Raw genomic sequence first — 17,289 nt, 5'->3', positions numbered from 1 at the left:
AACACTCTGCCTGCAGGATGGTACAGTGTTCTGTTCTGTTCTGCCTCTAACATTTGCTTGCTTGTATGCTCTCTCATGGGAAATTAATAAGATACAGTCCAAATGGTGTGCGAGATAAGCCCTCACTCTTGATAGGCACCGTTGGCTGAGAGCTCATGCTAAGGACTCAGGAAACAGCCTCAGTGCTATTTATAGGCCTGGCATCGTGTGTGGCAATAGTGGGGGAGCGTGCTTGATGCCAAGTGCATGATTTGTGCCCAGGGAAGTGCACAAGGAGTAAGGTTGGTGAACATGGTAATGTCATCAAAGCGTTAAGGCTGTGCTGAGACGTGCCATATAATGTTTGAGTGTCAATGTCGGGGTTGTCAAATGATTAAAAATGTCTGTTGAATGTGTCGTATGGCAATGAATAAATTTTAGTTCATCACATATAGCAATATTTATTGAGAAAGGCCTTAAATGAAGATAAATTAATATGTTACAATATTGTGGTAAATGCATTAAATAGAAATTGCATATAGTGACTTTAGAACTCTCTTATTATGTATTTATCTTTAATATTATATTTTTTGTCATATTTCCATAAGTCTTAGACTCCGGGTCTAGGTACACAGTGCAGATTCTGTCTGTGCTTATTTTTTAAGTTGTTAAGTTAGCATGCTCTAAATGGACATCTTTGGTTGCTGTGTTTTAATATGTTTTTACAGATTGATCTCATTTGTATTTAAATAGATGTTTATATTTTTGTATGTTTTGGATATGCTCTGAACATAAAATATTTGTGTATGTTTTGAATATGCTCTGAACATAAAATATGGATGTATTGGCAGCACATAAAGTGTATTTAGATATGCATAAATTACAATTAATTCTGTTCATTTTTTTAATCTTTCACTAAATTAACTTATGTTAGCCCTGGTTTAAGCCATGTCTGCATCATTTGCATATCTGCATTTTCAAAGCAGCAATGTGGGGTCTGATCTTTCTCAAATATAAGCTAACAAAGATTATCCTATGTCACATTAATGACCTGGATGTGACCTAGACTTTGCGTGACAACCCAGGCATCATCACACATCCTCTTAGCGGAAGATGATCTCATATATCTCCAAGCAGCCAGAAATACGAATGTGTGTGAATGTGTGACTTAAGCCTTGTTGATACTTTTGCCTGCTCCACACCACAAACCTCTGCTGACTGTGCGGTCTCCTCCCCAAACGGGCGAGGCGTTTATACTTGACATGCTCACAGTTGGACTTTTCTTTGAAACGATAGGGGGCAACTCAGAGTAATTGTCCTATAAACCATCAGGAGGCAAGTTCAGGCAACTGTAAGAAGTAATGTACACAATGTTAGTTTTTCCTACACTTCTCCAAACCCACGCTACCAAAAGAAACAAATCAGAAATGTGTTAATCTTGAGATTATTCATTGTGACATTAGAACAAAATATATGTCAGGGTAGGGTGAAGGGGTGAAGCGAGGACTCAACATGGTGAAGTGATAATAAAATTAAACAAAACATAAACTACCCTGAGAGGAGAGGACTGGACTGGACTGGACTGGACTGGACTGGACTGGACTGGACTGGACTGGACCATAGATGGTGTACATATGAACACGATTGGCACAGGACTGCAAACACAAGGAAAATAAATAGAGAGGCAGGTAATGAGGAAGGACAGGTGGGGCAAATTAATCAATAATCAGGTAACAAGATGGGCTGGGTTAGACAAGCCATGTGCTCACACAAAACATATTGCATTCATTCAATGCAAATTTTACTTTTCACTTATAAGGCTTTCCAATATAGCACCTTCATGTTTGTGTGAAATACTTTATTCACCTACATCACTCTTAGGTCTTCTACAACGACTCCAGTTATACCACCTGTATGTTTGACCACCATGGTATGAAGAGTTTTTAGTTTACTGCTCCGAGTCTTTGGAAGACATACGAAATGGTTCTAGTCTTTCATTTTTTTAAATCGTGTAAAAAAAATGTGTTCTTGTTTATATTCATTGTCAATGTGTTTTATTGTTTGTAAGGTGTCTTTAGGTGTCTTGAAAGGCGCCTATAAATAAAATTAATGTAAACATATGTTAACTCGAAATCGCACATTGAAGTGGTGGCCTTGATCATTGCATGAGCGAAAGAGCACATGCGCGAAAGCAGAAAATAGTTAAAGCAGACCAGATTTAAAACGGAGAAAAAAAAAATCAAAACATTAATTAAAAATACCATTGTGAATTATTTGATATAGCAGGCCAACAACATCTTTATATTTACCTTGGAAACTGATTATTCACATGTAACTCTCATCTACTAAACTCAAAGACTGAGTGAGCAACATGGATGAGGTCTGATTTCTACATTAAACGAGGTATGGTTGTGTTTTTGTAATGTTTTCCTTTCTTGCAATAATCAAGAAAAAAGACATCCAAAACAGATGTCTGCAGTTTGTCAGGAATTATCATATTGTTTCTATAGTTGGCTTGTGCTCTCTAAGCCGTACACTCTCCAAGAGTTCCTCATGACGCAAGCTGTCTTGTGCTGTCAGAAACCCTCTTTGCAACAAACAGCAAACCTCATTCTCCCTGCATGATCCTGAACGACATCTGTGTTTCGGGAGATGCTTGAATCGTTAAAACTTTCATTGATATGTCACATTTAGATACACTTAACAGGTCCTTTTTTAAATGATCATTCTCACCAAAAGTGAATATTCTGTTTCTTTTGTGTGTTTCAGAGGTTTATTGATCGTCAACTCTGTGACTGGAGGACACAGTTACCACTACACTTCCACCATGCTTCATTTGCGCCTTCCGTCAACTCCTTGCCTTTCCTCTCTCCTCCTCCTGATCTTCCTCTCGGGCCTCACTCATCTCTCTCGGGCCAGTGTCGACACATCCCACAGCACTATAGGAAACTGTTCAGGGGAGGACAGCTGCTCTGAGGGCGTCGTCCTGCCGGTGTGGAACCCCCAGAACCCCTCGGTGGGCGACAAGGTGGCACGTGCCATTGTCTACTTTGTGGCCCTCATCTACATGTTCTTGGGCATGTCCATCATCGCAGACCGGTTCATGTCATCCATCGAGGTGATCACGTCTCAAGAGAAAGAGATAACAATCAAGAAACCCAACGGCGAGACCACCACAGCAACCGTGCGCATCTGGAACGAGACCGTGTCCAACTTGACCCTCATGGCGTTGGGATCGTCGGCACCTGAGATCCTGTTATCCGTGATTGAGGTCTGCGGACACAAGTTTGAGGCTGGTAACCTGGGCCCGAGCACAATTGTGGGCAGCGCAGCCTTCAACATGTTTATTATCATCGCCATCTGCGTTTACGTGGTCCCGGACGGTGAGGTGCGAAAAATCAAGCACTTGAGGGTCTTCTTTGTGACGGCAGCCTGGAGCGTTTTCGCCTACATTTGGCTGTACTTGATCCTGTCCGTCTTCTCTCCCGGTGTGGTGGAAGTCTGGGAGGCCGTCCTTACGTTTCTCTTCTTTCCGATCTGCGTGCTTCAGGCCTGGATCGCAGACCGCCGCTTGCTCTTTTACAAATACGTCCACAAGCGCTACCGCGCCGACAAGAACCGTGGCATCATCATTGAGACGGAGGGTGACGGCATGTTCAGCAAGATGGATATGGAGATGGATGGTCAGGGTGCCAATTCCCACCACAAGGAGTCACTTGATGGCATGCTGGCTGGTGTGGAGGAAGGAGGTGGTGGAGGAGAGGAAGAGGAGGCCAGGAGGGAGATGGCTCGTACGTTGAAGGATCTCAAGCAGAGACATCCGGAGAAGGACATGGAGCAGCTGATTGAGATGGCAAACTACCAAGTGCTGGTGCAACAGCAGAAGAGTCGAGCTTTCTATCGCATCCAGGCCACTCGCATGATGATCGGAGCGGGGAACATCCTGAAGAAGCATGCTGCAGACCAGGCCAGGAAGGTGGTGAGCTGCCATGAGGCTAATCCCCAGGAAGAGGACCCTCACACCATCTACCTGGAGTTTGAGCCGTCCCATTATCAATGCTTTGAGAACTGCGGCTCCTTAAAGCTCTCCGTGACCCGACATGGTGGAGACAGTGGCTGCACTGTTAAGGTAATGATTCCACTGTCTATACACAACATTGTATTTTAATTATATGGATGTGATATCATTTTGAGGCCAGAAACCTCCACGAGTCCCAGCAGCGAGGATGTACTCTCAGAGCTATTTTAAATAATTACAGCACTTCGGAGACAAGCAATTTAATGACACTATTTTAACAGACTTCAGATTAGCTCATTTTATTATATAAACCTTTCAATTGTCAAGTTCAAGTTATATTCAATTATTTGATGTGATTTTGATCAAAATATGAGTTCAAAATATATGTTCACTGATATTGAACAACCTTTTTGTTGTTAATTGTGGAATTTATTTACCTCACATCTTCTCTTAAAAGTTACATTTGAACACATTTATAAAAAAATATAGCTGTATGACAACTGTTCCTGTATCTAGGTTGACTATCGCACAGAGGATGGCACTGCTAACGCAGGATCAGATTATGAATTCGCTGAGGGCACTCTGGTCTTCAAACCGGGCGAGACGGTGAAGGAGCTGACAGTCGGTGTGATTGACGATGACATATTCGAGGAAGATGAGCATTTCTACGTACATCTCAGCAACCCTCGAGTTGTCCACCGTGCCGAGGTCTCCATCCTTGACCCTAATGCGGTGTCTGCAGGCAACAGCATCACAGCGTCCAGCCATGTTCCTCCCAAAGCTGCCTTGGGTAACTCGCACACTGCCACGGTGACCATTTACGATGATGACCACGCGGGTATCTTTACGTTCGAGAACAATGCCACACGAGTGAGTGAAAGCGTGGGCATCATGCAGGTGAAGGTGCACAGAACATCTGGAGCGAGGGGGAAGGTGGCAGTACCGTACCACACTACAGAGGGTACCGCCAAAGCTGGAGAAGACTATGAAGAGGTGGCTGGCAAACTGGAGTTCCTCAATGACGAGACCATGTAAGTTAAATATATTTCAGGACTTACAACCCTAGATATGATTTACTAATAATTTATCAAGTGTGCACAGGAGGATTTCAAGGAGACAAGATGCTCTTTGTCAATGCCAACACTGATTGAACCAGATGTTTGCAGAGAGCATATGTTTGTGTTCTCGAATAGGCAAAATTGAATCAAGTCATCCTTGTCAGCTCATGGAAGCATCCAAATTTGCATACTTCTAATCACTAGAGATGGGAAAGTACATACACTCTAAAAAATGCTGGGTTGTTTTAACCCAACTTTGGGTCAAATATGGACTAACCCAGCCGTTGGGTTAAATTTTTACATTACATTTTTAACCCAACATTTTGGGTTTGTCCATATTTGACCCAAAATTGGGTTAAAACAACCCAGCATTTTTTAGAGTGTACCTTTAAGTATTTTTAAAGACAGAACATTAGATCTTGGACAAACTTGGACAAAAAAGATCTTGAAAAAACACATGCAAATAGAAAAGAAATGCGTGCAAATAGAAACAAACACCACTACTTCTTCTATTTGCATGCGTTTTCTTCAGTTGCAGCGCGTTGAGCTTTCTCAGCCACCGTAGTACTACATGGTAGTTACAGTAAGATGTACCCTGTTGACCTGGTATGATCACAGTATGCATGGATTACAGGCCCCGAGACTAAAATAGGAACATGGATAGATAAGAGCTAGAAAGGCTGAAAGAAATCTATAAGCCTCACATGAAAACGGATGAACAAAGGATAAAGTTGAAGAGATGTGTGAAGTCTGGAAGAAAGCCCGAGAGGAGGAGATTGAGAATGATAGAGCTGCTGAGTTTTCTCTCAATCCTGAAAATCGATATTGACCTGCACATGAAGCACACTGCGCTGCTGCAGATCTGAGGTGAGCAGGTCAACTGTAGAAAAGAACATGCTGGCAGCAGAGAGAGGGAGGCAGTTGTTGTAAACCGCTTGTCAGGTTATAGGTAAACAACTTAAATAGATGTTGAGGTGAATGGGGCATTGTGAGTCATGGATGGACTGCGTTGACATTAGACATAATAAGCTTATGCATTCAAAGATGGAGATGGAGATATTTACTGAATTCAACTTCCAAAAAAAGTGTAAGACAGGATAAGTGGTGGTATATTTAGTGTGAAAGGGAACTGGGTTCCAGGCATTTTCTTCTGCAGGTATGACGTCAGAACTCAGATGACTAATTTGCCGCTGTTTATGTGGTATAATTTTTTTTTTAAATGTGTATAATAAAGCCTGTGGTAAACATAAGATGAAATACTTTGACCGCAATGTTGTAGCACAGGGGCATCTGGTTATGCTAATTAGAGGATAATAGTCGGCTTTAAGTGTCATTTTAATAGAATTATTTCCTGTAAACAGGGGATAAATTGGCTTGAATGGCTCTAGAATGGCAACCAAATGCACCCTTATGAAATGATTGGAAGGGTAGAGATAATTGGTGGGGAGGGGGTAAAAGGGAAAGCGCGTGGCTTGCTTACATTAACTTTGAATTTTCATTTGAAGGCAGTTATTCTCTAAAGGCAGATATATTGTTATATATTTCTGCGTCTAGTGATACAACTATAGTTTTTGTGTCTGTCCTTGTGCAATACTGATAAGATTGAAAAGTCTGTGGATATTGTCTGTTGCATTTCTGTTTTTGATGAAGCCTGTCTGGTCTGGATGAACTGGATGCAGCCCTATTTCTGATAAACAGGTGTTAAACCCAGGATTGCTCACGGCATACCAAAAAATCATAACACCCCATTTCCAATTTAACTGCTGCTCTACTTGTTAAGGGTGCCAGTAATATTTTCCAGGCCATTGTTGGAGTCTTTGTGCTGCAAAAATGTCAGCTAAAGTGTCAAAATGTCACAGATTTTTGATGTTTTGTTTTGTTCACTGAAAACCACTGTGTCGATGCCAATTTTTTAACACTCTCCAGAAAGAAGTGTTGCAGAATAAGAAGTGTATTCTATGCTTTTTGGCCAAATCTGATTCTGAACATTAAATTGATATTTCATCATGTTTTCGTTTGCATGCTAAATGATAATTTTTTTTATCTCGCCAAAGGCACAAAGTGAGTCAGGACTGCCGCTGGTGCTCCCTCCAAAACAATATGTTCATGACGCAAAATGGTTTGTAAGATTGGACTGGGAACAAAATGACATGATGGAAGTGGAGCACAATTAATGAGAAATGAGAGAAGGGATGGATAGAAGCTTCGATCGAAGTTATTAGTTGAAAAGTGAGAGAGCATGAAATGAAGAGAGGGAAAATGATGTGCAAGGCATCATGGGATGGACAGAATTAAACCATGATGTGATGATAAAGCACACGCAATAATTCACAGAGGAGAAAGAGATAAAAACGAGAAAGAGAGGTGGTGAGAGGCAAGTTGCGTGGGTGGAAGGGAAGGTAGAATGAGGGTGATTTGTTTGAACAGTTCACTCATACTTTTCAGTGTGTTGGGCAACTAGAGAGGGTTACAGAAGTCAAGCACCATGTGGGAGTGTGTGTGTGTGTGTTTTTACATGAAATGTGTCATACTGAAAGCGTTGTCTATCATGAAAAGATCTGACCTGTGTGAGTGTATGTTGATTCTGAAGAGTGTGTGTTAGTATTTTTAGAGGTGGGTGAATGACCGTGTACCACATATAAACTTTTGCATGTGTTCAGAGTTGGAATCTGAGAACCAGCACTGGAAACAAACTGGGACCAAATGATTTTCATGATAACTAGGGATGCAATAATATTAATTTTCTGACTTATACCGATAAACTGATCATTATTATACTGTATGTTATAGTATACCCAAAGTTTCACGTCAAACTTGATTCAATTGTTCCTGGAATGTAGAACAGTAACCAATAAAAAAAAATAAAAAAACATTGTTTAATTATACAGCAAAATGTGCTTATGAATCCTTATTTACACAATCATGCCGAAAGTCAGCAAATAGACTGATCTATTTCACTTGGATGTACTTCACAATACAGTAGAAAGGATCTGTTGCTATATGTAACATCTGGTTTTCAGAAACCAGAATCGTTCAGAAGCAGAACGTTAAATTCCTTACAATTCCCATCCCTAGATGAGTGTGATCGCTCATGAGAGCTTGTTGGAGGTGGTGTGGAATTGTGTATTGTGGGTCTGTGTGGGTGGATGAGTGAATCTGACTGCAGATATGAGTCTCTTAGTTCGTACATATATATTTCGGTTGCCTGCGTTCATGCTCAAAGCTCGTGTGGGCAAAAAAATGCGTCTGAGCGTCTGTTTTTAGTGGCTTTGAATATCATCTATTGTTTTTTTGGTGCTTTAAATTGGTTTATATTTGTATGTTTGCATTTGTGTGCATTTGCATATAGATTTGAGTGCGTTTGTCAGTGGATTTCTGCTGACCAGACAGCTGAACCGCCTCTGCCTAACAGCACAACAGAAACTTAACTCTTATTCCCACTCCAGTCATAATTTCAGAGAGCCGACACCTGACAGCAGGAGACCAGGGGATTATTGGTACGTGTGTGTGTGTGTGAGAGAGAGAGATTGTAAAGGGGTCCAGCGTTTCAAGCTGCTAATGAGGATCAGTAAGGACTGGGCTGCAATTCAAGAGTGCATTTTGGTGTGTATTCATTCCCATTAGAGAAGAATGTCATATAGAGACAATTTCAAACACTCCCAGAAACCTTAGCAGCGATTGCAGGATGATCAGTTCATCCTCTCCCCACACCCACTGCATGTTTATGTGACTGCTTGTGTTATTTTCCTGTTTGTTCTTCTATTCTCAAAAGAAGATGAGAATCCATGCCAAATAAAATTGAGTTGAAGCGGTGTGAAGTGGGCTATGAGTGCGCTTATGTAAGCGTTGCTCCCAGAGCAAGCTGAAAACATGTACGCTGCAGAGGCTTACATGATGATCTGCATGAGTAAAGAAAAGAGCGAATCGATATGAGCGGGATCTTTCAGCTCTGAGAGTTTGTGGGGTGTGACAAATCGATAGTGACCCAGCCTCCTGACACAAACAATCTGCATGCTGATGTAAACATGTGGGAAAGACTTAGGACTATTTCAAGGGGTGGTTTACTGCTTTTTTTTCTTTGCATGATTGTGTTTATGGTGTGCAATGTAATATATCTTCGTGTTTTGTTTTGTTTTAAAAGCCTTATTTTTCATAAATTTCACCTTTTTTGTAAACTGCTTTCTCCTCTGTCATTTGAACGTCCGGTTGACTATGAAACCACTCCCTCAGAAACAAGCAATGGGCTCAGATTGGTTGGTTTGGGGTGGTGTGTTGTAATTGGCTAAACTGCATAGTGCACGTTGTCCAGATACTTCACGCCCATTACCTTTACGTGTGCTCCGGTCAAATGTAAATAATGGTGTTAATACTTCCGTGTCAGTTTGAGCCAGATTCAGACCCAGAAAGCGGCGATGAAGAGAGACAATTTCTTTTATTATTATTATTGTATTGTATTCTACTATTATTATATGAGAATTTCAATATGCTGTTACTTGAAAATGCCATGCTACTTGTTAGCTTTTGAGATATGGTTTTCTCCTGATTAAACATTTAATATAACCGAATAAATGACACAACAATATAAGTAATATAGTTTATTTAAAGTTATTGTTTTAACGATATTATGAATAACCGTTTATAAATTCACGAAACTTAGTTTACTCAGTGCATTGCTTTCTTTAGGTGTACACGTTGCAACATACCAAACCACACAATTTTTTTTTAACTTTATACACACAAAATAGCATGAAACTTACTATAAACAAACAGCATTGGCATTACGTTCTTGATCAAATCTAAAAATGACGTAATAAAGTATACATGGAAAAATACATTTACAAAATTTGTACATAATTACAAATTCAGGTCCAAAATGTTTGTACGCGTTTGACACACAAAATGTGGCTACTAAAGCCAGTGCTGGCATTTGTTTAAATCCTTGATAAAACTAAAACATTACATCTGAAATTATACATGCAAATACATTTAAAATGATCAAGTCTTACTTACAGGTTGTGGCCCAACAACTGCTGCCTCTGGTTTAAAAGTTGGAACTGCTTCATGTTTTAATAACATTTTCTTGTTGAATACAGCAATGAATTCGTGGAGATTCTGGAAGCTGTCTTCTGGAAATGCGCAGCACAGAGAGCTAAATTACGATTGCAATTTTCAGAACATAATCAAACATAAATTTTAGCCATTGTTGACGAACTGCAGCGTCTCTAGGAAGCCGAACACAGAAGACCTGACAGCTGGGTGAAAATAACACCCTTTTTGAGGGCATGGCTACAGCTCTCCACTATAACTCTTCCTTTTCGACAAAGCCGCAGAAATATGGCCATGCCCCCTTTTTTGCATAATCCAAAGGGAGGGTTGATGTAAATTTATGGATTAGTTATGTATTAAACCCGGGAAGTATCTCGTAGTCCAGTTCGAGTCGCTTTTGTAGGCATTAAATACATTGTCTGCTTACGTTAAACTTTCAGTGCAGCAACTTTGCAGACACTTTTCATGCACCAACAGCAACATTACATACTATTTAAAATGAAAAAAGTGAAATCGCAATCAACCACCCCTTTCAAAACACATTCTGTAATGTATCTTCATCCTAAAAGATTGATTGCTAAATCTATTTATGGGTTCCATAGATTTGCATTTATTTCTTTTAGTTAAATTTTAAATAAATGTGCATTTATTTCTTTTAGTTAATTTTAATAATAATTTATAAAATGCTTAAAGACACAGCTTACCCCAAAATTAATATCTTGTCCAACTTTATTTCTTCTGTTGAACAAATAAGAAGATATTATATATTAAATATCCAAGCTGTTTTTTTTCCCATTTAATGAAAGTGAAGGGTCACAAGCAAAAGATTGTGGCATTAATGGTGGACCGCAACCTTTTATATGGTTGTATTTGAGTGGCTCTGTAGTGCTCCCCTTTTCATCTACAGTTATCAAATATTTTAGTATTGGGCCAAACAACTCATTGGACCAAACAACTTTTGCACACCAAACCAACAGGAAGTCGGCTATTATTGGTTGTTTGAAAAACGCATGCTCTGGAATTTGATATACGTCTTCCAGGGGATTCATCTGATTGCCACCAAACTTGGTCAGCATGAAGCCAAGAGATTGAGGATGCTAAATTGCGAGCGCATTTTTGATATTTTGAATGGTTTGGCCGTGGCGAGGCAGCAAATTAATGGGAAAAAAAGTAAACAGGAAGTGTGTTATAACTTCTGCATACATTGACTGATTTTGCTGAAACTTCAGCTGTATTTTTGTTGTAAGAGGCCGATCACATGGATGTACTGTAACTTTTCAGTCATAACGCCATCAACTGGCAGCAGGAAGTGTGTCACTTTCAAAATGCTTTGGAACTACTTGCAAATTTTGCTAAATTTGTGTATACAAGAATCTGTTTGCATGAATGCGCATGAACTACTTGCACATTTTGTGTTTGCAAGAGAGAATTCATAAAGGTTTAGAATGACATGAGTGTGAATAAATGGTGACATTTTTTGGGTTAACTAGCCCTTTAAGATTTCTATATGTGGTTGCACAGAAGATTTCTATACGTAGTTGAACATGAAGTGCATGCATGCTCATATGCAAGAACATGCATCAGCATATTAATGCAAACAGACATGTTTGTGGTTTAATAATTGACAATTTCTGTTGCCATTGGATGAAGCATGCAAGCTTTTTCTCTGAAAGCTCAACTGGAGACAAAGCATCTTTGTGTCATTTTTTTTTCCTAAGATGGGGAATTAAATGGAGCAAATCTTTTCTCCGGAAAGTGACAGCACTGATTAGCATTTTGCTGCTTGTTTTCTTGTTGAAAAACAAGTTCTTGTACCACTTCATCAACCTCACTTCTCTTCACAAACACACATACAAATTGGTGAAGCCCTGCCAAGCTCATAATGTTCGAATGTTTCTCTAATGCTTCCACTATAAGCTATGGCTTTAAATTCAGTCTAATTCAGGAAGCCTTCAGGCGCAGCAATTCACCATCAGATTAGTGCATCTACATGAAATTATATCCCTTTAATCCTGTAATGTCTTGTTATTCACCTAAAACTTTTCACTTATAATATTTAATATGCAATCAGAGACTTGATTTTTAATGGAAACTGGCCATCAGTGCATGGCAACCAATATAATTTTTTAATTTCATAAGAACATTTATTCCAAGTCTTCTATGGTTTTATAGATCCGAAGGAGACATATTTGAGGAGTGTGCTAAGTGCAAGAAATGTCAGCTTCAAAGTATTATATGGCAACATTAGCATAAAAATGAATTACAATATAGCGATTATTATTAGGGGAACCAATTCTAGTACTTTCATTAGATCCCTATTTCAGCTTCTCTTAATGAAGGGTCCCGCTAAGCATTTTCCTCCAGTTATTCACCCCTAACCCTTTCTTTCATGCTTCCCATAGCATATTTTCATCACTCCATCCATCTCCATGAGTATCAGAAAGTGAACGAGAGAGCTGTTTAATATCACACTGCCTCTACAAATAGACTAGTATATAAACAAAGCGGGAAGGAGATCAATGGAAATGGAGGGCCGGGATGAATGAATGTTTGAGAATGAATGTTGTTAAGGTGAACATCATAATCCTTAAAGAGGCACACAATCATTTTTCACCATTAAAAAACATGTACCTTTAAATAGAAGTTCTTGAAAGATGTGTTAAAATCATGTTCGCTCTCACAAAATGCCAGTCATATTGGTTGCCTAAAAGTTTATTTGCCCCTATGTCGAGATCACATGACCTGCTTAACAGTGTGTAGTGTCTTTGCTGTTAAAAGAGGCAGATGGAATTGCAAACATAATTAGTGTTAATCAGTGTCTCTTATTTCCACCAATGCTACATTTATTTGATCAAAAACACAATAAAAGCTGTAATATTGTGAAATGTTATTGCAATTTAAAATAACAGTTTTCTATTTAAATCTATTTGACAATATCATTTATTCCTGTGTTGTCAAAGTTGAATTTTCAGCAATCTGAATTCTATGAATCTGTGCGTGTGACCATAAGATAACACTGGTAGAGAAGAGCAGCTTGCACAGAACGACTTGCAACTGCCCATAACCCCTCAGTTTCCTGTGAAAAGAGAGAGAGAGAGTTAGTGATCAAAGAAGTGAGATCCAGTGATTAAGCCCAGCTGCTCTTGTGTCCCCTCAAAACCTAAAAAGTTAGCGCCCCACACATATGGAGTCTCTTCTGCCACCTCTCCCGAAACATTACGGCTGTCATTTTCACCCTTGTTCACACCCGAGTGACCATCTGATGTTCTGGATATTTACTATGAAATCAGTTTGGTTTGAGTACTGTTCAACTGTCACTGCGAACAAAGCACTTTGATTGGCTGGATATCTTGTTGAGAAAAAAGGACTCATTTTAAGTAATGACCACATTCCAGCTGGCAATGACAGCGATGCCTTTGAATCTTTCTTCTCTTCTTCCCTTTCTCTACCTTCCCCCTCATATCCCCATCCATCATTCCCACCAACCCCAGCTCTGAATTATGAATTATAAACAGCACGGCACAATTATGATATCCATGCCAGTACTTTGAAGATGGGGGCAGAACAATGCTGCGAGAGCTTTAGTTTCTATTTTAATTTATCAGGGGCATGGCGTAAGTGTTTCAGATTTAACGTTATCATCCTTCTGGTTTCCTCTCTCTATTTTTTCAAATGAAGATAATCGCATGGCTTACCTCAATTGGCCTATTACTTTAGAGTCTTATTTTAAATTTGAAGCCGAGCAATTTTCCCAGGCATAAATATAATTAGATTTTGCAGTGCTTTGAAGCACCGCACCATTATCTAGTCAAATCAAGCTTATAGATTTTTTTAAGGAAAGTTTAACAATCATAAAACAATTATTTCTGACATAAATATTCATAATCACCCATTTTACAGAAAATAGTGTTTAAAGAACATTTTAGTGGAAAAATATTGATAATTCTTACTTATCGCTCTTTGTGGTCGCATACAGTCTAGCCGCTAAAGTGCTAATATTTCAACACGTGTAAAGCTAAAATCTACGGAGTCCCACTTTGGTAAAAAAAAAATAATTATAACTATCTTGTGGCCTCAAGATAGTAACTCGTGGCCTCAAGATACTAACTCTATCTTGAGACCACGAGTTAGTATCTTGTGGCCACGAGTTCCTATCTTGTGGCCACGAGTTAGTATCTTGTGGCCACGAGTTCCTATCTTGTGGCCACGAGTTAGTATCTTGTGGCCACGAGTTCCTATCTTGTGGCCACGAGTTAGTATCTTGAGGCCACGAGTTACTATCTTGAGGCCACAAGATAGTTATAATTTAATATTTTTTTTCCAAAGTGGGACTAGAGGGGCTCCGTAAAAATCAGATCTGAAAATAGTGCATATGCACATTATTGAAACTCCATGTAGCTCCTGTACTATTTTCCATTTGAAATGAATGAATAGCACTCGTTTGTCGTTTGTTGGAGTGAAAGGGTACACTCTTCTATTGCCTATGTATTATTGACTTACATAAAAGTCTGATGGTCTGTTCAAGCAGTGCTTCTGAAATGTAAGTGCTGTATATGTTTATTTTTGCATCCATCTGACCTCTGTAAGACCACTGTCTTCCTCATGAGTGTGAATATGGTTCTGCTGCCAGTTCGTATCTATAAAAACTGATATTTCTATTTTCTAAAATCTAGCATGTGGAATGTGGTGAAATGTTTGGGAGCTAGAAATGGTCCCACTCCTCCAACACACACTTGTCATCCTCTGTCAATTTATCCAAGTCTTCTGCTTCATCTTCTTACGTGCCATTTTTATTTTTTAGCTCTTCTTTGCCGTTCGTCATCGCCAGATTTGTCTCACAGACATTTTTAATGCCAGATCTGTGTATCCGGAGCGTTTCTTTACGGCTGCATGCGTGTGAGTTGAAATTTTAAATTAATCATTTAGAAACCAAGAGACATGCCAGTTTCTCTCTCTCTCTCTCTCTCTCTCTCTCTCTCTCTCTCTCTCTCTCTCTTTCTCTCTCTCTCTCTCTCCCTCGTTCTTTTTTTCTGGGCATGATCCTATTATGTGTGCGAGCAAAGAGAATGACATTCAACCAAGCTGGAAATGGATTTGTGCTTTTTGTCAGTCAAAGCTTTGCATGTGTGTGTCTGTGTCAGTGTGCGGATAGAAATAGACATCCTCCCACGGGTCATTAGGGAGAGAAAGAGAGAGAGAACGTGACTACAGGGGAGCATTGGACAGACTGTGACACTGTAAATGAGACTTTGTAACCGTAGGGCATCTTTTTTGCTTATGTACTTCATCTTCCGCTCTTACCATATTTTACCACACACTTATTTTCTGTCTGGGTGTGGCTAAACTGCAGGCGTAATTCACCGTCCCACGCGTTCGCATGTTCGCCCACAGTAGCCCACTCTCGCTTCAAAACACATCTCGACACCCACGTATCTATTTAGCGCACAAAAATGCTTTTTGTGTCAGTGCGTTGGCTGGGCCTCTATGACACCAAGGGTACGTGCCAACGCGAGAAACAGAGTCACACTGTTGTGCATCCTTCGCTCTTCGACGCAGTTGTTTATCCAGCATTATTTGTTTTTCCCTGGTGGCTACCCTCCATGTGCGCATTAAACCTGCGGTGCAGAAATGAAATGCGGTGCGGTGTGCTGTGATGCGGTTCACAGAAGCTTGTAATGAGCGACTGGGGACTGGCGTCCGTCTCAGGCCACTGGTGCTGCTTTAAGCTGCAAAGACAGACAGGCACTGACATACACAAACATAAGACACAAATACTTTAATTAGGTTAATACCTCTCAGCTGGGAGCCATAGTGCTGTTATGTTATGAAATGCTTTTGCACACATAGGGATTATTACCGTGTTTGACAAAAAATATATTTTTTTATGTATTTAGCAAACATTTTTATTTAAAAATCGACTAAGGGGTGTTTGTACAAAACACATTCTTATATAGGGTGAACAGATATGCCGACTGTTGCGATTAGTTTTTATTTTTTATTCTGTTAGATTGCTATAAACAATGAACGGACAATGCTGTAATTTTGGCTTTTGCTGTGATAAACCAGCAGCACCATTTGTAGCCTTATGCCAAGAGCAAATTGGCATTGAATTTGTGAATTTTCTGCTCAAGAAACATTTCTTATTAATATCAATGTTGAAAACATTTGTGAAAACAAACTTTTATAGGTTTTTTTTGATGAATAGAAAGCTCAAAATAACAGCGTTTAGTCGAAAAAATTTTTTGGAAGATTGTAAATATTTTCACTTCTTTGCATTGAATTTCACTTCTTATTTTCAATTCTTGCATCTTTGCTGAATAAAAGTAGAAATGTACTTTTTAATGGTAGTGCAAACTATATAATCTCAGAGTAGGCCTATATACATTCCAGTTTAAAGGGGTCATGAACTGGCTTTTAAAAAATTTTTTATATACTTGTCTGAGGTCAACTTATGACGTTTGCTTGGTTTTTGAATGCAGAAACATCGAAATGAATTAGTAATAGGCTATTTTCTACCCTAGTTTTGAGCCTAGCTAACAGGTTTTTATGTGCGTCTCGCATTGAAGACTTGGAAGTAAACGCCCACTGCTGTGAGTGGAGAACAGTTTAGCATACTACGAGTTTCAACTCACTTGTCGGTGTTATGAAAACGTCCAACGAGAGTCCGTGTGTTGCACCATTCCTGTTGGATCCAATATAGAAGGCACAGCACTGTTTTTTAATCTTAATTGGTCTGCAAATCCAGTTTTCACCTGTTTCTTGTTTACAAAGCAATCCTCAGTGAAATGAAGCGAACAAACGGACAATGTTTTACCCTCATCAGCTGGAACGTCATTAAAAATAAAGTTTAACCATGCAGTCCTATTGGAATCCAGAGGACGCTTATGCAGCGATTGTCTTCTTCCACAACCAGGCACTGCACGATATTTTGTATTGCTCGGTAGCTCGATCCGGTTTGTCATCACGAGGTAGGCCTATGTTATTTAGCTATGCGTGTAATGCTTGAATTGGTGGGCGGGGCTAAACCGGCCGTGTTGAAGTAGGCGTTGATCTTCTTCTGCGGGGTGGTGTTTTATCCTCTTTGTCGTCATTGTTCCCCACTTTGAAAAACGAGTCGTTTGCTGAGCCTGGTGTCAATAAAAGCTTTTATTGGACTAACAAGGACGTTTTCAGTTCTGAAACGTACAG

General features: G+C 39.6%; 1 protein-coding gene across 1 annotated transcript in view; it reads left to right on the top strand.

The window, feature by feature from the left end:
* The window catches only part of slc8a4a (solute carrier family 8 member 4a), a 60,600-nt gene that overhangs the window by 23,261 nt on the left and 20,050 nt on the right, over positions 1 to 17,289 (top strand). Inside the window, exons 3-4 of the mRNA XM_039693848.2 lie at positions 2,749 to 4,108; positions 4,514 to 5,028. Coding sequence (XP_039549782.1) covers positions 2,807 to 4,108; positions 4,514 to 5,028 — 1,817 coding nt within the window. The 5' untranslated portion in view covers positions 2,749 to 2,806. The remainder of the gene's footprint in view (positions 1 to 2,748; positions 4,109 to 4,513; positions 5,029 to 17,289) is intronic.

This window comes from Pimephales promelas, chromosome 19 (genome assembly GCF_988280905.1).
Source record: "Pimephales promelas chromosome 19, fPimPro1.hap1.1, whole genome shotgun sequence".
Lineage (NCBI taxonomy): Eukaryota > Metazoa > Chordata > Actinopteri > Cypriniformes > Leuciscidae > Pimephales > Pimephales promelas.
Note: the sequence above shows the minus strand (reverse complement) of the source record. Positions and strands in the feature narration are given on the sequence as shown.